Source organism: Myotis daubentonii, chromosome 15 (assembly GCF_963259705.1).
Source record: "Myotis daubentonii chromosome 15, mMyoDau2.1, whole genome shotgun sequence".
Taxonomy (NCBI): Eukaryota; Metazoa; Chordata; class Mammalia; order Chiroptera; family Vespertilionidae; genus Myotis; species Myotis daubentonii.
In genome coordinates, this window is record NC_081854.1 from 5,266,202 (window position 1) to 5,288,850 (window position 22,649).

Genomic DNA, 22,649 nt, shown 5'->3' on the forward strand with positions numbered 1-22,649 from the left:
TGGATATGATTGCCAGTGGGGATATGTGCCTGTGTTGTGGGCTAGATTCACAGAAGTGGGTGTGCAGGAGGTCACTGGCCAATATGGCACTCTTCCATCAATGTTTCTCTTTCTCCCTTCTCTCTCCAAAAATTAATAAACTATTCTTTTTTTTTTTTTTAAAGGGTTTTTTTTTTTAAATATATTTTATTGATTTTTTACAGAGAGGAAGGGAGAGAGATAGAGAGTTAGAAACATCGATGAAAGAGAAACATCGACCAGCTGCCTCCTGCACATCTTCTACTGGGGATGTGCCCGCAACCCAGGTATATGCCCTTGACCGGAATCGAACCTGGGACCTTTCAGTCCGCAGGTCGACGCTCTATCCACTGAGCCAAACCAGTCTCGGCAATAAACTATTCTTTAAAAATAAAAAATAAACCTTTCCCTAGCTAGTTTTGAACAGTGGAGGGAGCGTCAGTCATTGAACTAAAGGGTCCCTGATTAGATTCTAGCCAAGGACACATGTCTGGGTTTGGGGCTGAATCTCAACTAGTGGGCCTGTGGGAGGTGCAATCAATGATTCTCTCTCCCCCTCCCTCTCCAAAAATCAATAAAATATGTTTAAAAACAAAAACCATCAGTATCTATGAGCATGTGTCACTAAGAATGGAGTGACTCAACCAATAGCCAAGCTCTATGGTATGCTAATAAGTAATAAAGATTGTTTTTTAAAAAATAAACCGTAACTGATTGTACTTTTTTGCATTTGGCCAGTGGTGTGTGAGGGATTCACATTCTTCACATCCTAGAGAATATTTTGTTTGGTCAATCATTATTTGCTTAAAAATTTTATTTTGTAAGTTTGTCATGCTACCTCACTGTTTGATTGTGTTTTTTCTAGAAATTTATGGTGAGTCTTTTCTCCAGTATATATTTGCTGTGTCTGTATCTTTCTTAAAACCTCTGATCATATGTTCTGCCTAATGTTTTATGAGTTTTGGCAATTTTCTTTAACAAAAAGACAATTGGATAACAAATGTGAATGTTAGAATTTCACTCATTTTGTGCCTTTTTGATTTCGGAAATAAATTTTTGTATCGATATAATGTGTTTTAGTAATTCTTACCTGTTAAAAATATCTATTTTTAGGGCGGGGGGATAAAATGGATACATATGTAATACCCTTTGTAATACTTTAAGCAATAAAAAATATATATATATATATATATATATATATATATATATATATATATTTTTAGACATTTAGAAAAATTTTTTATTGATTTCACAGAGGAAGGGAGAGAGAGAATCATCAATAATGAGAGAATCATTGACAGGCTGCCTCCTTCATGCTGCTGCTGGGAATGGACCCCGCAACTCAGGCATGTGCTCTGATGCGAAATTGAATGGGGGACATCTTTGTGCCTGTGCTGATGCTTAACCACGGAGCAATACCAGCTAGAAATTTTTAGTTTTGAAATGATAAGCACAATGCAGTGAACACTTTTTTTTTAAAAAATATATTTTATTGATTTTTTACAGTGAGGAAGGGGGAGAGATAGTCAGAAACATCGATGAGAGAGAAACATCGATCAGCTGCCTCCTGCACATCTCCCACTGGGGATATGCCCGCAACCCAGGTACATGCCCCCGACCGGAATCGAACCTGGGACCCTTCAGTCCGCAGGCCGACGCTCTATCCACTGAGCCAAACCGGTTTCGGCTGCAGTGAACACTTTTAATTTTAACTTGCACTACTAACATTTTCCACCACCTTGAGAAGAGCAACTTTAGAAAACCTCAGGACAGGAACCCTTCAGTTCCCCAGTGCCAACAAGCACCTTTGTGTGTAAGGGCTTTTGAGAAAGAACTGGGGCCTTTCTGAACCTGCTGACCCACCTGCAGGGAGGCAGTACTGTGGGCACTAAGGTCTCAGTGTTGGGTCTCCAACCTGGAATCTCCAGGAGATTCACTACAGCTCCCTGCACCTCAGTTGTTAAATGTAACATGACGCTGATAATCGGACTTAGCTGATATGGGACTTAGCTAGGACTGTGAGAACCAATAAAAGTTACAAAGTTGGTACTTGCCGGGGCCAGGGTTCCAGAGATGACTTTTTGAGTATTTTTGTCTTTTAGTTCTCACAAAAACCTGGAAAGTCTAAACTGGTATTGAACTGCTGGGAACATCTTCGATTACAGAAATGAGGAAGATTTTCCAAGTTTACTTAACAAACAATGCCAGGGCTGAACAGCAGACTCTGAGTGATGGATGAATGATTACTCTGACCCATTTTTGTGTGATTACTCTGACACATTTTTGTGAAAGAGAGGGCTAATGGACTGCCTGGATAACAGAACCAAACAGCCCCGTTCACCTACCTCCTTAGGCTTTTATTGTAATAACAGCTTGAATCAAAATGAACTATTAGATACTATCAGTAGGGTAAGCATCCTTGAGATCACACATGTGTCTGCAGCGTCCTTTAACAAAGGACTACTAAAGACTAAGCATAAAGATTCTAGTAAGTACCCAGGTGCTCGCATGTACACAGACTGGCTTCCTCACAAAACAAGTGTCAGATATAAAGGCTGGATTGCAACCTAGTGTTGGGCCTTGGATTGCCAGTGGGGAAAAGGGCCTGGTTGTGTGCTAGATCCCCAAAACGGTGTGCACAAGGGTAATAATTGAGGTTGCACTGTCATATAGATGTTTCTTTCCCTCTAATTCTCTAAAAATCAGTAGAATATTCTTTTAAAATAAATAAAAATTGATTGTGCATTTTTGCATTATACTAGCAGTATATGAGGGATTCATTCTCCACATCCTAGAGAATATTTTCTTTGGTCAATCATTCTTTTTTTGTTTGTTTTTAACCCTCAACCTCTGATTTTTCCATTGATTTTTAGAGAGTGTTAGGGAGGTGGAGAGACACACAGAGAAATATCTGTGTGTGAGAAACAAATCATTTGGTGGACTCCCACACATGCCCTGACCTGGCTGGGTATTGAGCCCCCATGAGGTACAGGCTCTTGAGCAGAATGAAAGCCTTGACCCCTCAGTCCACAGGCCAAGGGTCCATCCTTTGAGCCAAACTCTTTGTTGTATAGATGGCTATCATGTTGGCACCATTCAAGGTTTGGAAAGTGGGCATCTGCACCTGAGGTAAAGATTGTGGATCTAGGGTCTCACAACCTTGCTTGGAAATAATTATTTCACCTATTCATGAAGTTACAGTGTCTGCATGCAGAATGAACATGATTTATGGAAGAGCATATTGCTAGAGCAAACTATAGAAAGGCATAATGGAGTTATACAATGAGCAGTATTTATATAGCTAGAAGAGCAGAGGCTCTATGAAGGCTGACAGCAGGTAGGTCTGAATAGGTGGTAAATTAAAGACACTGATTCCCAAGAGGTGAGATAATTAACTTTAGATATGGCTCTACTGAAACACTGGCTACCTGGAAATTATTTTTTCTACAAATGTGAGGCCTCCTCATTTGCGACAACTTGAGGAAAATACAGTGAGCTGAGAAAATACGGTGTGAGCAGAAGAATTTAAAGCATCATTTAAATGATGGCTTCAACCATCATTTACTAAGGATCCCATCTGCTTCCGAGGCTGAACTGTCACAGCAGTGCATAGAGATGTGTTTTCAACAAGGCATGTTCAAAGGCTTTATGGAATGAGGAGCAAATCATTGAAAAAAAAAATTCCTGCCCTGACCGGTTTGGCTCAGTGGCTCAGTGGATAGAGTGTAGGCCTTCGGACTGATGGTGTCCCAGTTTGGATTCCAGTCAAGGGCATGTACCTTAGTTACAGGCACATCCCCAGTAGGGGGTGTGCAGGAGGCATCTGATTGATGTCTCTCTCTCATCGATGTTTCTAACTCTCTATCCCTCTCCCTTCCTCTCTGAAAAAAATCAGGAGAATATATACATATATTTTTTTTCTATGTGATAGTGAATCATTTGGTGACGTGCTATAGAGATTTGAAATGAGCAGCCCTCAGGAATGACTAGCATTGGATGTGAGAATGTTAAAGCGCACATTGAAAGGAAGTGAGATTTGATTTTATCATGAAGATGCTTTATGGACAGGAGGGCACTGTACAGGGTCCCTATGTCAGAACTTTTGTTGTTGTTGTTTGTTTTTATAAATCCTCACCTGAGTATTTTTTCTATTAATTTTTAAATTTTTATGTATTATTTATTTTTAATTGATTTCAGAGAGGAAGTGAGAGAAATAAACATCAATGATGAAAGAGAATCCTGCATGGGCTGTGTCCTGCACTCCCCATACTGGGGATGCAGCCCAGAACGCAGGCATGTGCCCTTGGCCCAAATCAAACCTGGGATCCTTCAGTCCCGAGGCAGATGCTCTATCCACTGAGGCAAACCAGGTAGGGCCCGGTGTCAGAACTTTGTGGAGAGTGTCAGACCACTCCTGTGATCATTCTTCCAGCTTCAGTGTGCTGGAGGTTAGTTTCATTTAGCAGTTATTTCTACCCCTAGCCAGTTTTAGATTTTTTTCAACTCCTGTACTATGTTACTTAGTTTTAATGCTTTATGACATATTCCAATTGGGTTTATACTTCACTGTGTTTTTTGCTCTGAATTTTAAAAAGTAGATTTTTATTGATTTCAGAGACGAAGGGAGAGGGAGAGAGTGATAGAAACATCAATGATGAAAGAGAATCATTGATCAGTGGCCTCCTGCATAACCCCCACTGGGGATCAAACCCCTACTTCAGGCTTCTACCCAAAACAGAAATCAAACCCTAATCTCCTCTTTCATAGGTTGATGCTCGTACTGTAAGCCACACTGGGACGACATGGTCCTAATTTTTAAGTAGTACAAGGTTCTTACAGACTTATGAATTTTAAAGATTCACTGCACATATGCATACCTATCATTTGTTATTTATAATATTTCATGTGGTTTTAATGTTCTGGAGCTATATATACATAGCTCATCTTTCAGTATGAATATGTATTTCATTTACACTAAGTATAATTTGTGAATATTTGTGCAATCATATCTCATAGAGAATGCTGAAACATCAACTCCGCTGACATCTTCAATATGTCTCTAAGGGACGAATTGTCTTTCACTATGATAATTACAGTGGCATCTTCACATTAACAAAAACACCAGTTACTTTGCCAGAATTCAAGTTTCCCACTGTTTCAAAAGTGTATTTATCTTTATTGATGTTCAAGTAAAAATTAAACAACAGAATTTGATTTAATGTTTGTATTAGGCATGTTAGTTCTTCTTTATTTCAAAGATATGTGCCACATTCTTCCCACCCCCTCTTTTTTTTTGTAGGTAGAATGGAAGGGAGAGTGAGAGAGTGTAAGAAACATAGATGTGAGAGAGACAGATTGACTGGGAGCCTGGCACTCACCCAGACCTCACTGGCACAGAGCCAGCCTTATAGGTACAAGCACTGGCAGAAACAGTCCAGGACCCTTCAGTCTGCATGTCAGAAATAAGGCGAGTCCCCGAATTCACGGGTCCTGGTAGAACATAAAACATACTCAGGAGCCAGGCAGCAAGGCTAACATCTTTACTTCTATGCAGAAGGGTGCACACATAAGGCCTGGAAGCTCACCCACATGGAACAGGTGTTCAGCTGGGCTTTATATTCCCTGAGGCATGTGAGCTGTCCCTTGCTCTTGATCGGAGCTAAGGGGCAGCTTCCAGGGGAGCTGCAAGCCATTTGGCCAACATGGCAGTGCCAAGTCCTGCCGTCCATCTAAGATGGCGGCTGTCTAAACTGTTCTTTGACAGAAAATATAACTTGTTTATACTCACATCTGTCGTCCATGCTGTAACCACCAATTAAACTGGATAGGTCTGTGGAATATTCTTGGGTACTATTGGTAACATACATCTATGGCGGTGTGAGTACGACCGACACTTGTGTCCTAAAACTCTCCAGACTCTGTAATGCAGGCAAACCTCTATAGCAGTGATGGCGAACCTCTGACACGCGTGTCAGAGGTGACACGCGAACTCATTTTTTTGGTTGATTTTTTCTGTTAAATGGCATTTAAATATATAAAATAAATATCAAAAATAGAAATCTTTGTTTTACTATGGTTGCAAATATCAAAAAATTTCTATATGTGACACGGCACCCGAGTTAAGTTACGGTTTTTCAAAATGCTGACACGCCGAGCTCAAAAGGTTCGCCATCACTGCTCTATAGTATGACGAACTGCATTGGTCTCACAGATAATGAGTTTTCATAAAAAGGACCCCCAGTCCCTTTACCAGGAAAAATGAGTCTTTTCTAGCCATTTTCAAGATGTCTCTTACCTGAGGAAGGTCATTTCCCAGGGTCCCTACCTGCAGATGTCGCTGTTGTCCTTGGAGCGAGATGGAAAAACCTTCCACCACCATCTTGGACGCTGGAACCCAATTTACCCAGAAGGCCTTGTGAGGACTACCGCCAGCTTAGCCAATGAAGGGTCAGAAACGGCCTTTCTCTTACGTCACCGGCGGGAAGGGGCGGGCCTTCCGGTGCTCTCTAGGCGGCTATTGGTCTCCACCCAGAATCTACCCCAGGCCGGGGCGGAGGGCTCCAGGTGGGCGGGGGCAGTGGCGGATACTCGGAGGGAGAAGGCCCGAGTGCTTCCCGCTCAGCCCGCACGTGGGAGTGAAACTCGCTGACGCCCCCGGGTCACCCACGTCCGTGACGGAACAGAGGCCCCTTTACCCCCTTCCGCTGCCCCTGCTTCTTACCCGCCTCTCCGGCCTCGCCTGCCTGGGTCCGCGCACGGCGTCCAATGGCAATGGCCTTGGCCAGTTGCTCAGCTGAGGTGAGTTCGCGTCCCCCGCCCCCCACACCTGCTCTCACCGCCTCCTTACCCTCAACCCTGCAGCCTGGGCTCAGGGCGCCTGTCCCGTCCCGCAGCTCAGGTCCCCGCTTGGACACTGAGGAAGGAGGAGCGGGGAGAGGAGTGTTGTGGCTTCTGAGGACACGGGAAATGCAGGGCTCAGTGGACAGGGGTGACTCGTGTCTGAAATCCCCCTGCGGACGTGGGCTCTGAGTATAGAAACCAAGGTCCGAGGCGGCAGGGAGGAGTTCAGAGCCGCATGCCCTGCTTTCCCCAGGCTGCGGGGTCCACCAGGAATTGGGTTGTGGTAGATCCTTCTGAACCCTCACATGCTCTCTCTGGGTGCCATGTGCCAAGTTCATGGGTGAGTCCAGAGAGGTCCACAGTGTGGAGCAGGAAGGTGGGAGAGCTGAGGCAGTGAACCTGGGGTCTGAAGTTGGGATGGGGGTAGACATTACACAGTGGTGTGCACATCTGGAGGAAGTGTGAGCTGATGGTACTGGAAAGCTGGTATTGGGACTTTAAAAAAATGTATTTTTTTAAATTGATTTCAGAGAGGAAGGGAGAGGGGGAGAGAGAGATAGAGAGAGAATGAATCATCCATAAGCTGCCTCTGGAAGCCCCGTACTGGGGATGGAGTTTTCAACCCGGCCATGTGTCCTTCCTTGATTAGAAACCAACCAGGGATCCTTCAGTGCACAGTCCAAAACTCTGTCCACTGAGACAGACCAGCCAGGGCTGGTACTAGGACTATAGGGTGAAGCATAAACCCTGGCTTTGTCCTGGAGGCATGATCTGGGAGACTGCAGTGGTATTGCTTGGCAGGAAGGCTGGGACCCTGCTTGCTTGGCCCAGAGCTTAGAGCAGGGGTGGGCAAACTTTTTGACTCGAGGGCCACAATGGGTTCTTAAACTGGACCGGAGGGCAGAAACAAAATCATGGATGGAGTGTTTGTGTGAACTAATATAAATTCAAAGTAAACATCATTACATAAAAGGGTACGGTCTTTTATTTCATTAGTTTTATTCATTTCAAACCGGCCGGATCCGGCCCGTGGGCCTTAGTTTGCCTACGGCTGGCATAGATGGTGTTTCTCTGTTGTCCCCCTTCTCAGCCCGACTGTTGCTGAGGGCCATCACAGTGAGTAATGGGACTGATGAGAGATCAGCCAGCACTGGCATTAGGGCCTGGTGTCCACACTAAACTGGGGAGCACTGGAGGAGGTTGAGCATGGGAAAGATGTGTTAGGAGTAGGATTGCTAGTTCTCAAAATTACAACCACGATTTCTATTTTCTCCATTCTGACAGGTTGGCGTGACCTTTGAGGACATTGCCCTGTACTTCTCCAGGGAGGAATGGAGCCTCCTTGATGAGGGTCAGAGACGTCTGTACCTGAATGTGATGCTGGAGAACTTTGAACTTAAATCCTCCCTGGGTAAGACCCTCACTCTCACCAGTGACCTGGACTTGGCTTTGCCATTTCCCAGGGCCCAGCCCCCAGGGTGTGCTCTGTCCTCCCATGTAGACTGTGGTACTGCTTGATGTTTCCAGTTTCCTGGGAGTTGCTGTCCTGGGGAGGGTTGGTCTATTTCCACTGCTCCCTTCTATTCCTGAAGTCCCAATACTCCCCGCTGCACTAAATTCACAGGGAAGGACTTGTGGTTGGTAGTGTTGTAGGCAGCCTATGGGATTCCACCTTGATCAGTGAAGAAAGCATTTTCTATGTTCCTATTGGTGATGTATACATATTTTTTGAAAAATTGTCTGTATATCCTTATTCTCTTTATTAACTATGTATGTTTTTTTTTTGGTTAGAGAGTCTTTTGTATACCTTGTATATTTTATATATTAATTGCTTACAACATACAGGAACACATTTTTGCACGTGCTTAATTGTGTTTTGCAGATATTACTCCCGCATACTCGCTTTTCTAGAAAGTCCTTGTTTTTGTCAACTCTGCTTTCGGCAGGTCTAGTTCCACTTTGTTTCTAGCAAGCTCAAATGTTTGTTACTAGTGCTTAGCAATTAAGTATTTTTAATGAAGTTATATAGAGTTTGCCTTTGAAACAGTCATTGCATTGTTATTAGCCTGCAGTATTGTATTAACATACCTTCATTATTCCTGGGGCACTCCAACTAATTGTGTGAGTTTCGGTCTATGTCAGAATATTCGCTTTATTGTGCTGATCAGAACGGAATCCACAATCCCTCCAAGTGATTCCTTCATAGGGTTTGAAATTATTTTCTTCTGTTCTCTAGATTGCCTTTCATTTCATTTTGTTTATTGCTATTTTGCAGTGCAGTGCAGGCACTATTTTTCTTTATTTGTTGCAATCTGGACTGTTTATTTTTTTTCTATTTTGTGTGGTGGTTGGTTTCACCTGCAGGAAATCCTGTCCAAAACAAACCTCCCAAACTGTTTCTCTAGGTTGTCCTGAGGAGTTTGAAGTTTTAGTGCTGACATTTAATTCTGCCCTGCAGGTTGAGTTAAATTTTATCATTGGTGTCCAGTTTTGTTGTTTTACATGTGAATGTTGATTGTTTACCAGCACCATTCATTGAAGAAATTATCTTTCCTTCCTTCTGTGGCTGCTGCTTTGTCAAAAATTACTTAAAGTCTGTGCCTAGGCTTATTTCTGTGTTTTCTGTCCTGTTCTGTTGATGTATGTGTCTGTGTTTCTCCAGCAACACACTGTTTACTTGCTTTCTCTTTGTAATAAATTGAAGTCAGGAAGTGTGATGCCACCAGCTTTGTTCTTGCTAAAGATTGCTTTTGTTAATGGAGGATTTTGATTCCATTGCAAGATTCTCCGTTCATCTCTTTGTAAAAAACCATTGGAGTTATTGGGAATGCATTTATTCTGTAGTTTGCCTTGTGTACTATAGCTATCTGCACGATATTTCATTTCCAGATCCATGAACACAGGTTGTCTTTCAACGTATTTGTTTTCTTCCATTCCTTTCATCACTGTGTTCCAATATTCAATGTACAGATGTTTTCCATTTTGATTCAATTTCTTCCTGCTAAATTTATTGTTTTTGATGCTATTGTAAATTTAATTTCCTTCAACATTTTTCTATCAAAGTATTTATTGTTAGTGTGCAGAAATGGAACTAATGTTTATATGTTTATTTTGCATCCTGTAACTTTTCTGAATTTAATTCTTTTTTAAAATATATTTTATTGATTTTTTAAAGAGGGGAAGGGAGAGGGATAGAGAGCTAGAAACATCGATGAGAGAGAAACATCGATCAGCTGCCTCCTGCACACCCCCCACTGGGGATGTGCCCAGAACCAATGTACATGCCCCCTACTGGAATCGACCTGGGACCCTTCAGTCCGCAGGCCGACGCTCTATCCACTGAGCCAAACCAGGTAGGGCTGAATTTAATTCTTTTAAAATTATATATATTATTGATTTTTTTACATAGAGGAAGGGAGAGGGATTGAGAGTTAGAAACATCGATGAGAGAGAAACATCGATCAGCTGCCTCCTGCACGCCCCCTACTGGGACTGAACCCACAACAAACTGGACCTGTGCCCTTGACTGGAATGGAACCTAGGACGTTTCAGTCCCCAGGCTTACACTCTATCCACTGAGTAAGCCAGCTAGGGCTGACCCTTGCTGTATTTATTTATTTTCTTAGTCAGTTAGGTAGTTAATTATTATTAACCTTTATTGTTGACCTTAGGTATCTTCAAATGTGTTTGCTCACTCAGTTTCCTGTCATCGTTTCTATGCAGTTGTCCTTATTTGGTATTGTGTATTACTGTGTATCTTCATAATACCCTTATTACCATTTCCTGTGGGATGTTTTTCTCATGAGTAGCTGTCTACTTACTCTGGAATGGGGAAAGTTTCTCTATCTCTGATTCTGCCATCTTGCTGATGTCAGTCTCCGAGGCCTTTTGCCCATGATTTCATTTGTCCTTTGTTGTTCTACCACAGTGCTGACAATCCATCTTTTTAGTTTTTCTTTTAAGATTTGCATCATTTATCCCATGCAGTGGCTCAACTGGGATTTAAGAGTCAGAATCCTTTGTATATCACAGGAGAAACATGACTTTATCAGTGACAGGCTAGACTAGCCGTGGGCAAACTACGGCCCGCGGGCCCGCTTGAAATGAATAAAACTAAAAAAAAAAAAAAAAGACCGTACCCTTTTATGTAATGATGTTTACTTTGAATTTATATTAGTTCACACAAACACTCCATCCATGCTTTTGTTCCGGCCCTCCTGTCCAGTTTAAGAACCCATTGTGGCCCTCGAGTCAAAAAGTTTGCCCACCCCTGGGCTAGACCCAGAGGCGGTATTGCCTTGGTGAAGGGCGTGGGGGCAGTTTTCGTGCCTGGGCTTTGCTATATTCATAACAAGGAACCCATTTTGTTCAACAATGTTTTGTTACCATTGCCCACTCCTCACCCAATTCTACTTCTTCTTGCTGAATGTTGACACTTTTCAGTTTGTTTGTTTTTTTATTTTTTAAAATATATATTTTATTGATTTTTTACAGAGAAGAAGGGAGAGGGATGGAGAGTTAGAAACATCGATGAAAGTTATCGATCAGCTGCCTCCTGCATGCCCCCTACTGGGGATGTGCCCGCCACCAAGGTACATGCCCTTGACCGGAATCGAACCTGGAACCCTTCAGTCCGCAGGCCGATGCTCTATCCACTGAGCCAAACCGGTTCGGCACTTTTCAGTTTTAATAGTGATCATTCTGTTGGGATTCCCAGACTGTGGATAACCTTAACCTCTGTAAACGTTGCACCTGTACCTCTTTCAAACATCTCGCTTTACTGCACTCCAATATTGTTCCGTGCCTGCAGGCCTGACAGTGCACATGAATTATTACATTGATGCTGAACATCACATGCTCTAATATTATTGATCATTTATGGTTTTGAACACACTGGAATTATTCTACGCAGACTCACATTGCCAGCATGAAAGGTCTTAAAGGAAGCCATTTGTGGAGTAATAACGGGCAGACACTGCCTCTCTTCTTTTTGTGCCAGCCTATGCTTCTGTCCTCCCTTGGTGAGATTTTCTTCATTCAGTGACCTTTTGAGTCATGTTATATATATAACAGCCATTTCCTGAGAGTCTGACGCCATCGTCTTGAAAATCATTGTATGAAATCATGTCCAGGCTCTAACCGGTTTGGCTCAGTGGATAGAGCATTGGCCTGTGGACTGAAACGTCCCAGGTTCAATTCCGGTCAAGGGCATGTACCTTGGTTGCAGGCAATCCCCAGTGGGGGTGTGTGCAGAAAGCGGCTGGTCGATCTTTGTGATGTTTCTGACTCTCTATCCCTCTCCGTTCCTCTCTGTAAAAAATCAATAAAATATATTAAAAAAAAAAGAAATCATGTTCAGACATGACAGATAAACAATCTGTGTTGAAGATATTCTGTTTTTATCAGGTCAACATGCACTTCACCTACATTTCCTTTTGTTCAGGTTGCTGCTGTGGAGAAGACAATGTGGAGGCCCCGACTGAACAAAAGGTTTCTGTTAGATTGTCACAGGCAAGGAATCCCAAGTTACGGTTGTCTTCCCAGAAGAGTCACCCCTGTGAGAGTTGTGGGCTAGTCCTGAGAAACATTTTCCGCGTGATGGAGCTGCAGGGAACACAACACAGACAGATACTGTTGAGGTGTGGAGCGTGTGCAAAAAGATTTTCTTTGCGTGCAAAATTTCACCAGCAGCATGTGAGAGAGCAGACTTACATTAGAGGTTTGGAAAGGATGTCACTTGCAAACAGCTGCAATTTCAATGTGTCCCAGAATCATTTCACCAGTGGGGAGGTTGGGCACAGTGTCTTTACCGAATCTGGACATCTCCACCTAAAGGCTACGCAGACCAGGGACAGTCCAACTGCTATTTTGATGCGTTGGATGACGTTTCAACGTAGAAAAAATTATTTCAGCAGAAAAGAATGTAAGAAAGACATTAATTGCATCCACACATTTATTCAGGAAAAAGATTTCCATCTTGGAAGTGGGTGTTGTGTGCGCGCTGAATGTGGAAAATATTTTACGAAATTTTCTGGCTTTCATTATCAACAGAGAGGTCACACTGCAAAAAAGCATTACAAATGCAGTGAATGTGGGAAATCTTTTACCACTAAGAACATTGTTCAGCAACATCAGAGAGTTCATATGGGAGAAAAGCCTTATAAATGCAGTGAATATAGAAAGTCTTTTACCCAGAGCACTACCCTTCGTATTCATCAGAGAGTTCACACAGGAGAAAAGCCTTATAAATGTTGTGAATGTGGGAAATCTTTTTCCCGGAGCATTGCCCTACGTTACCATCAGACAGTTCATACAGGAGAAAAGCCTTATAAATGCAGCGAATGTGGAAAATCTTTTAAACGTAGAAAAAGTCTCATATATCATCAGAGAGTTCACACTGGAGAAAAGCCTTACCAATGCAGTGAATGTGGGAAATCTTTTATCCAGAGCACTAATCTTCGTTTTCATCAGAGAGTTCATACAGGAGAAAAGCCATATCAATGCAGTGAATGTGGAAAATCTTTTACCACTAAAGGAATCCTTGATCGACATCAGAGAGTTCATACAGGAGAAAGGCCTTATAAATGCAGTGAATGTGGAAAATCATATAAAAGTAGCAATGGGCTCCAATATCATCAGACAGTTCACACTGGTGAAAAGCCTTTTCAATGCAATGAATGTGGAAAATGTTTTTCCACTAACACTGACCTTCATAGACATCAGAGAGTTCATACGGGAGAAAAGCCTTATCAGTGCAGTGAATGTGGGAAATCTTTTTCCCGGAGCGCTGCCCTTCGTTACCATCAGACAGTTCATACAGGAGAAAAGCCGTATAAATGCAGTGAATGTGGAAAATCTTTTAGACGTAGAAAAAGTCTCCTGTATCATCAGAGAGTTCATACAGGAGAAAAGCCATATCAATGCAGTGAATGTGGAAAATCTTTTACCACTAAAACAGTCCTTGATCGACATCAGAGTGTTCATACAGGAGAAAAGCCTTATAAATGCACTGAATGTGGGAAATCTTTTACCCAGAGCTCTGCCCTATGTAATCATCAGAGACTTCATACAGGAGAAAAGCCTTATAAATGCACTGAATGTGGGAAATCTTTTTCCCAGAGTTCTGGCCTATGTCATCATCAGAGACTTCATACAGGAGAAAAGCCATATATATGCAGTGAATGTGGAAAATCTTTTACCACTAAAAGAATCCTTGATCAACATCAGAGAGTTCATACGGGAGAAAAGCCTTATAAATGCAGTGAATGTGGGAAATCTTTTACCCTGAAAAGGAGCCTTCGTTATCATCAGACAGTTCATACAGAAGAAAAGCCTTATAAATGCAGTGAATGTGGAAAATCATATAAAAGTAGCAATGGGCTCCAATATCATCAGACAGTTCACACTGGAGAAAAGCCTTTTCAATGCAATGAATGTGGAAAATGTTTTTCCACTAACACTGAACTTCATATACATCAGAGAGTTCATACGGGAGAGAAGCCTTATCAGTGCAGTGAATGTGGGAAATCTTTTGCCCGGAGCACTGCCCTTCGTTACCATCAGAGAGTTCATACAGGAGAAAGGCCTTATAAATGCAGTGAATGTGGAAAATCTTTTACCACTAAAACTATCCTTGATCGACATCAGAGAATTCATACAGGAGAAAAGCCATATCAATGCAGTGAATGTGGAAAATGTTTTTCCACTAAAACCGTCCTTGATGGACATCAGAGAGTTCATACAGGAGAAAAGCCTTATAAATGCACTGAGTGTGGGAAATCTTTTACCCAGAGCACTAATCTTCGTTACCATCAGAGAGTTCATACAGGAGAAAAGCCTTATAAATGCAGTGAATGTGGAAAATCTTTTACCAGTAAAACCGTCCTTGATGGACATCAGAGAGTTCATACAGGAGAAAAGCCTTATAAATGCACTGAGTGTGGGAAATCTTTTACCCAGAGCACTAATCTTCGTTACCATCAGAGAGTTCATACAGGAGAAAAGCCTTATAAATGCAGTGAATGTGGAAAATCTTTTTCCCTTAACACTGACCTTCATAGACATCAGAGAGTTCATACGGGAGAAAAGCCTTATCAGTGCAGTGAATGTGGGAAATCTTTTGCCCAGAGCACTGCCCTTTATTACCATCAGACAGTTCATACAGGAGAAAAGCCTTATAAATGCAGTGAATGTGGAAAATCTTTTAGACGTAGAAAAAGTCTCCTATATCATCAGAGAGTTCACACTGGAGAAAAGCCTTACCAATGCAGTGAATGTGGGAAATCTTTTACCGAGAGCACTCAGCTTCGTCGTCATCAGGCAGTTCATACAGGAGAAAAGCCATATCAATGCAGTGAATGTGGAAAATCTTTTACCACTAAAACAGTCCTTGATCGACATAACAGAGTTCATACAGGAGAAAAGCCTTATAAATGCACTGAGTGTGGGAAATCTTTTACCCAGAGCTCTGCCCTATGTAATCATCAGAGACTTCATACAGGAGAAAAGCCTTATAAATGCACTGAATGTGGGAAATCTTTTTCCCAGAGTTCTGGCCTATGTCATCATCAGAGACTTCATACAGGAGAAAAGCCATATATATGCAGTGAATGTGGAAAATCTTTTACCACTAAAAGAATCCTTGATCAACATCAGAGAGTTCATACGGGAGAAAAGCCTTATAAATGCAGTGAATGTGGGAAATCTTTTACCATGAAAAGTAACCTTCGTTATCATCAGACAGTTCATACTGAAGAAAAGCCTTATAAATGCAGTGAATGTGGAAAATCATATAAAAGTAGCAATGGGCTCCAATATCATCAGACAGTTCACACTGGAGAAAAGCCTTTTCAATGCAATGAATGTGGAAAATGTTTTTCCACTAACACTGAACTTCATAGACATCAGAGAGTTCATACGGGAGAGAAGCCTTATCAGTGCAGTGAATGTGGGAAATCTTTTGCCCGGAGCACTGCCCTTCGTTACCATCAGAGAGTTCATACAGGAGAAAAGCCTTATAAATGCAGTGAATGTGGAAAATCTTTTTCCCTTAACACTGACCTTCATAGACATCAGAGAGTTCATACGGGAGAAAAGCCTTATAAGTGCACTGTATGTGGGAATTCTTTTAAAAAGAGCAGTGGTCTTCAGTATCATCAGAGAGTTCACACTGGAGAAAGCTATTAAGAGTGTAATTAATGTGAGGTATCTCTCAGCCAAATTTCTAAATTCCCTCTCCGCATAAGAGTACAAACGTGAGAAATTTCTTAGATGTGTAGTAAATGTAATTTCTTAGGACTTAACGATAGTACAAGAAAATTTGTGAGTCCTCATTTTTCTGAGCTGTATCATACATTTAATCACCTACATTACGCAAAGTTCCCATTAGTGTTTTTGCTGTTGTGTTTCTGTGTTTTCATGTTACAACACTATGTAATTATGTTGCACGTTCTAACATACAGGATGTACTGCCAGATCTGTGTCACTGCATATTTCTGTTGCTGAAGGTAATTCACCTGAACCACCTATAAGGTCCCTACAGATGGCCTCAATCACCATCCTCCTGTCCCCAGGGATGTTAAGTCAGACTCTAATTTGTTGACGGAAATGAGGAATACCTGAATCCTTAGTTCTTTCTTCCAGCCCTGTCTTGTGTTGCCAAACAGGTCTCATTACGGTTGGTCCCAGTAAACATGTTGCAGTGGGACTGCCATTTTCAGGGACACACTTTCCCTAGATGCTAATGATGAGTTTATTGTGTGCCTAAGTCACCAACGGGAGAACTGTCAGTGTCATGTCTCTATGGATTGTAAAATAATGAAGGCTTTTTCTTAAGACTTCTTTAATTTCTGGTGTTCTATTTACTCGATAGGTTAGTTTATAAGGAGATTTGGGCTTTCCAAGCATGAAGAGGTGAAAAACTTTTAGGGGTCTCAAACATTTTTCCCATGGGGCAACAGTATTGTTCAGGAATTAGTTCAGCAGTTTTTGGCAAATTTACATTGCTGCCCATATTTTCCTAGGAAACACTGTGGACACTCTACTTCTCATGTGAAGATGGGTGCTTTGACACATAGAGATCACTCCAAAGAGAGGGTAGCTGTGACAACCTCAAGTGTGTCTAGAAACATGAAATTTTTTTCTTGTTTGCAAGCGATGCCAATGCCTGTGAAGTGAATCTCTTACCCAGGTCTTGCAGATGGCCTCGTCCCCTAATGCCTACAATATTACGGGTGATGGTCACTGGTTTGAGGACCATCGCATTCAGGGGGAACCCTTTCACTACAGAAACACTGACCTAATTGTTGTTGGATGAGACAGCACCCCCTTAGATGGAATGGTCCTCACCTAACTGTGCATCCCGGCATTATTTTTAGGAAAAGACTACAAGAGCTGTGTATAGACAGATCTGAGGGACAGCAGGCTTGTTTATCTTCTGTGAAGCAGTCGTTGTCATTGATTACAATCAAGATGTTTTGTTGCTCCTGTAGCTTCTCAGAAGTTCCCATCAGAGCCATTGGTGCGCTGGCATCAAAAGAAAGATGGAGACAACGGCTGTCTTTAGTCCAGGAATGTGGCTTTTGTGGGTTTGGGTGAAAGTTCTTCATTGTTTAATACATTTTCTGTCACTAAGTTGAGACTCTCACCTAGAGGGCATAAGTATGGGGATTCAACATAGAGTTGCCAATCTTTTTCTTCCATAATACCATTGAGCCATTTTTAGCAGCTATAATGAGTAAATTACATGTGTTAAGTATGGTGTTTCATGAATCTTGACATGTGCATGAAACTGAAACCATCATTATAGTCATAAAGCTGACCATATCTGTCTCTGTCTAATTGCATAATGACCTCTTAATCTGTCCCTCTTTTAACCTGTTCACAGCTTTCCAAGTAACCATGGATTTACATTTCATTTTCATGGAGAACTTTATTTTTCTAAGTATTTTTCTGCATTAGTTTATGTTTCATAAATACTTGGAGATTTATTAAAGTTACACTAGTAACTGATCATTTTTTCGATAGATATTCTTATCATTGATATATCTCCATCAGTTTGTCCATTTTAATAAATATTTGGTTATTTCTAAGAAAGCTGGCACAAACATTTCTGTATAATTTTTTGTATGTATATAAGTGTTATTTACCTTTGTCAAAATTTCAGTGCATAGTCTGTGGTTTTTGAGTAGATGAATGTTTAAATTTACTGAGGTTAGCAAATTGTGATTTAAATGGAATATACCACCAGGGCCGGTGTGGGTCAGTACTTGTCCATCATCTCATGTAGCACAGGGTTGTGGATATGATTGCCAGTGGGGATATGTGCCTGTGTTATGGGCTAGATTCACAGAAGTGGGTGTGCAGGAGGTCACTGGCCAATATGGCACTCTTCCATCAATGTTTCTCTTTCTCCCTTCTCTCTTCAAAAATTAATAAACTATTCTTTAAAAATAAAAAATAAACCTTTCCCTAGCCGGTTTTGTATAGTGGAGTGAGCGTCAGTCATTGAACTAAAGGGTCCCTGATTAGATTCTAGCCAAGGACACATGTCTGGGTTTGGGGCTGAATCTCAACTAGTGGGCCTGTGGGAGGTGCAATCAATGATTCTCTCTCCCTCTCCCTCTCCAAAAATCAATAAAATATGTTTAAAAACAAAAACCATCAGTGTCTATGAGCATGTGTCACTAAGAATGGAGTGACCCAACCAATAGCCAAGCTCTATGGTATGCTAATAAGTAATAAAGATTGTTTTGTAAAAAATAAAATAAACCGTTACTGATTATACTTTTTTGCATTTGGCCAGTGGTGTGTGAGGGTTTCACATTCTTCACATCCTAGAGAATATTTTGTTTGGTCAATCATTATTTACTTAAAAATTTTATTTTGTAAGTTTGTCATGCTACCTCACTGTTTGATTGTGTTTTCTCTAGAAATTTATGGCGAGTCTTTTCTCCAATATATATTTGCTGTGTCTGTATCTTTCTTAAAACCTCTGATCATATGTTCTGCCTAATGTTTTATGAGTTTTGGCAATTTTCTTTAACAAAAAGACAATTGGATAACAAATGTGAATGTTAGAATTTCACTCATTTTGTGCCTTTTTGATTTCGGAAATAAATTTTTGTATTGATATAATGTGTTTTAATAATTTCTACCTGTTAAAAATATCTATTTTTAGAGATTTAAAAAATATTTTTTACTGATTTCACAGAGGAAGGGAGAGAGAGAATCATCAATAATGAGAGAATCATTGATAGGCTGCCTCCTTCACGCTGCTGCTGGGAATGGACCCCACAACCCAGGCATGTGCTCTGACGCGAAATCGAATGGGGGACATCTTTGTGCCTGTGCTGATGCTTAACCACTGAGCAACACCAGCTAGAAATTTTTAGTTTTGAAATAATAAGCACAATGCAGTGACACTTTTAATTTTAACTCGCACTACTAACATTTTCCACCACCTTGAGAAGAGCAACTTTAGAAAACCTCAGGACAGGAACCCTTCAGTTCTCCAGTGCCAACAAGCACCTTTGTGTGTAAGGGCTTTTGAGAAAGAACTGGGGCCTTTCTGAACCCGCTGACCCACCTGCAGGGAGGCAGTACTGTGGGCACTAAGGTCTCAGTGTTGGGTCTCCAACCTGGAATCTCCAGGAGAGTCACTACAGCTCCCTGCACCTCAGTTGTTAAATGTAACATGACGCTGATAATCGGACTTAGCTGATATCGGACTTAGCTAGGACTGTGAGAATCAATAAAAGTTACAAAGTTGGTACTTGCCGGGGCCAGGGTTCCAGAGATGACTTTTTGAGTATTTTTGTCTTTTAGTTCTCACAAAAACCTGGAAAGTCTAAACTGGTATTGAACTGCTGGGAACATCTTCGATTACAGAAATGAGGAAGATTTTCCAAGTTTACTTAACAAACAATGCCAGGGCTGAACAGCAGACTCTGAGTGATGGATGAATGATTACTCTGACCCATTTTTGTGTGATTACTCGGACACATTTTTGTGAAAGAGAGGGCTAATGGACTGCCTGGATAACAACCAAACAGCCCCGTTCACCTACCTCCTTAGGCTTTTATTGTAACAACAGCTTGAATCAAAATGAACTATTAGATACTATCAGTAGGGTAAGCATCCTTGAGATCACACATGTGTCTACAGCGTCCTTTAACAAAGGACTTCTAAAGACTAAGCATAAAGATTCTAGTAAATACCCAGGTGCTCGCATGTACACAGACTTGCTTCCTCACAAAACAGGTGTCAGATATAAAGGCTGGATTGCAACCTAGTGTTGGGCCTTGGATTGCCAGTGGGGAAAAGGGCCTGGTTGTGTGCTAGATCCCCAAAACGGTGTGCACAAGGGTAATAATTGAGGTTGCACTGTCATATAGATGTTTCTTTCCCTCTAATTCTCTAAAAATCAGTAGAATATTCTTTTAAAATAAATAAAAATTGATTGTGCATTTTTGCATTATACTAGCAGTATATGAGGGATTCATTCTCCACATCCTAGAGAATATTTTCTTTGGTCAATCATTCTTTTTTTGTTTGTTTTTAACCCTCAACCTCTGATTTTTCCATTGATTTTTAGAGAGTGTTAGGGAGGTGGAGAGACACACAGAGAAATATCTGTGTGTGAGAAACAAATCATTTGGTGGACTCCCACACATGCCCTGACCTGGCTGGGTATTGAGCCCCCATGAGGTACAGGCTCTTGAGCAGAATGAAAGCCTTGACCCCTCAGTCCACAGGCCAAGGGTCCATCCTTTGAGCCAAACTCTTTGTTGTATAGATGGCTATCATGTTGGCACCATTCAAGGTTTGGAAAGTGGGCATCTGCACCTGAGGTAAAGATTGTGGATCTAGGGTCTCACAACCTTGCTTGGAAATAATTATTTCACCTATTCATGAAGTTACAGTGTCTGCATGCAGAATGAACATGATTTATGGAAGAGCATATTGCTAGAGCAAACTATAGAAAGGCATAATGGAGTTATACAATGAGCAGTATTTATATAGCTAGAAGACCAGAGGCTCTATGAAGGCTGACAGCAGGTAGGTCTGAATAGGTGGTAAATTAAAGACACTGATTCCCAAGAGGTGAGATAATTAACTTTAGATATGGCTCTGCTGAAACACTGGCTACCAGGAAATTATTTTTTCTACAAATGTGAGGCCTCATTCGCAACAACTTGAGGAAAATACAGTGAGCTGTATTAGTCAGAAACATGAGAGAGAAAGATCGACCAGCCGCTTCCTGCACACACCCCCACTGGGGATTGCCCGCAACCAAGGTACATCGCATATATTTTCTTTTAAAATAAATAAAAATTGTGCATTTTTGCATTATACTAGCAGTATATGAGGGATTCATTCTCCACATCCTAGAGAATATTTTCTTTGGTCTATCATTCTTTTTTTGTTTGTTTTTAATCCTCAACCTCTGATTTTTCCATTGATTTTTAGAGAGTGTTAGGGAGGTGGAGAGACACACAGAGAGAAATATCTCTGTGTGAGAAACAAATCATTTGGTGGACTCCCACACATGCCCTGACCTGGCCAAAAGTAACGACCTATGATGGTTTGAAGTTAACACTTTCTAAGTAAAAGCAAGTTGCAGGGGTAGTTTTGTCCTAGCCTGCTTTGTTTTGTTTTGTCTCTTTGCAAAGGTCATTCTTTACCTTATTAAGCCTGTCTATTGCATTTTTTGCATCTAGGATAACATACCTTTGGATTTTCAGGGAGATTTCCTTTTTTACAGACTCCTATGGGCACAATCTCCAAACACAGAAGACCTCAGAGCTAAAATTATTATTGTTGCTGTGTTAAATATTAACTCAACTATTGTAGAACATTTTAAAAAGAAGTTTGTGTCTATTTTTTTTTTTTACTTTTTATCCAATCCCACAGATTTCCCGCTTCAGTTCCCCACCACACTCTAATTTTTTACCAGTGAATTTCATTTAACCCCCATATGTCTTCTCCTTTGAGTCTCATGTATGAAAAAGGTGCAGAACTGCCGTTGCCCTTTGCATTAGTCATTGTGTTGTTGTTTTGCTTCCTTGCAAATGTTGGTGACTTGGGTCAAATAAACTTAGAAAAATTTCCCACATGTTTAGACATTTCTTACAACAACATCAAATCAGTTGACTCAAGTGAAGCAGGAGAAGGTTACATGGAAGGGTATCAGCATTTCCAAGACAGAGATGAATGAAGACACATTTATAAACACAAATTTAGAGGCAACCCAGAACACAGCAAGCTAGCATTCTCCTTGCTTCCAGGGAAAAGAAGAAAATGCTCAAGGCTCAGGTGGCTTTGTTTGGTGTGTGTGTGTGTGTGTGTGTGTGTGTGTGTGTGTGTGTGTGTTTCTTTAATCCTCACCCAGGAATGTTTATTCTCTCTCTCTCTCTCTCTCTCTCTCTCTCTCTCTCTCTCTCTCTCTCTTCTCTCTCTCTCTCTCTCTCTCTCTCTCTCTCTCTCTCTCTCTCTCTCTCTCTCTCTCTCTCTCTCCTGTTTTTTATTTTATATAACCCTCCCTTGCCTTCCATCTGAGACTTTGCACTCAGTACCAAGCTTCCATGTCTCTGGAACCACTCCATTCTTCAGTTAATTTTGTTATTTAGGTTCCATCTATGTGTGAGATCAAGTGATGCTTTTCTTTCTCTCACCCACTTATTTCAGTTAGCACGAGGCTCTCTAGGTCCCTGCATGCTGTGTGAAAGGGTAAGAGATTCTTATTTTTTACCACTGCATAGTATTCTGATTGTTGTTTCAGGTTTCTTAGG

At 41.3% G+C, this 22,649-nt stretch overlaps 3 protein-coding genes across 3 annotated transcripts in view; 2 read left to right on the plus strand and 1 right to left on the minus strand.

Annotated features, from left to right (window-relative positions):
- Positions 1 to 22,649, minus strand: part of LOC132216086 (zinc finger protein 883-like) — a 681,654-nt gene that overhangs the window by 87,058 nt on the left and 571,947 nt on the right. The gene's annotated exons all lie outside the window — the stretch shown is intronic.
- The window catches only part of LOC132216080 (zinc finger protein 345-like), a 325,901-nt gene that overhangs the window by 4,664 nt on the left and 298,588 nt on the right, over positions 1 to 22,649 (plus strand). The gene's annotated exons all lie outside the window — the stretch shown is intronic.
- LOC132216066 (zinc finger protein 850-like) overlaps positions 12,240 to 22,649 on the plus strand; it is a 98,909-nt gene continuing 88,499 nt past the window's right edge. Inside the window, exon 1 of the mRNA XM_059665114.1 lies at positions 12,240 to 16,104. Coding sequence (XP_059521097.1) covers positions 12,271 to 16,044 — 3,774 coding nt within the window. The 5' untranslated portion in view covers positions 12,240 to 12,270 and the 3' untranslated portion in view covers positions 16,045 to 16,104. The remainder of the gene's footprint in view (positions 16,105 to 22,649) is intronic.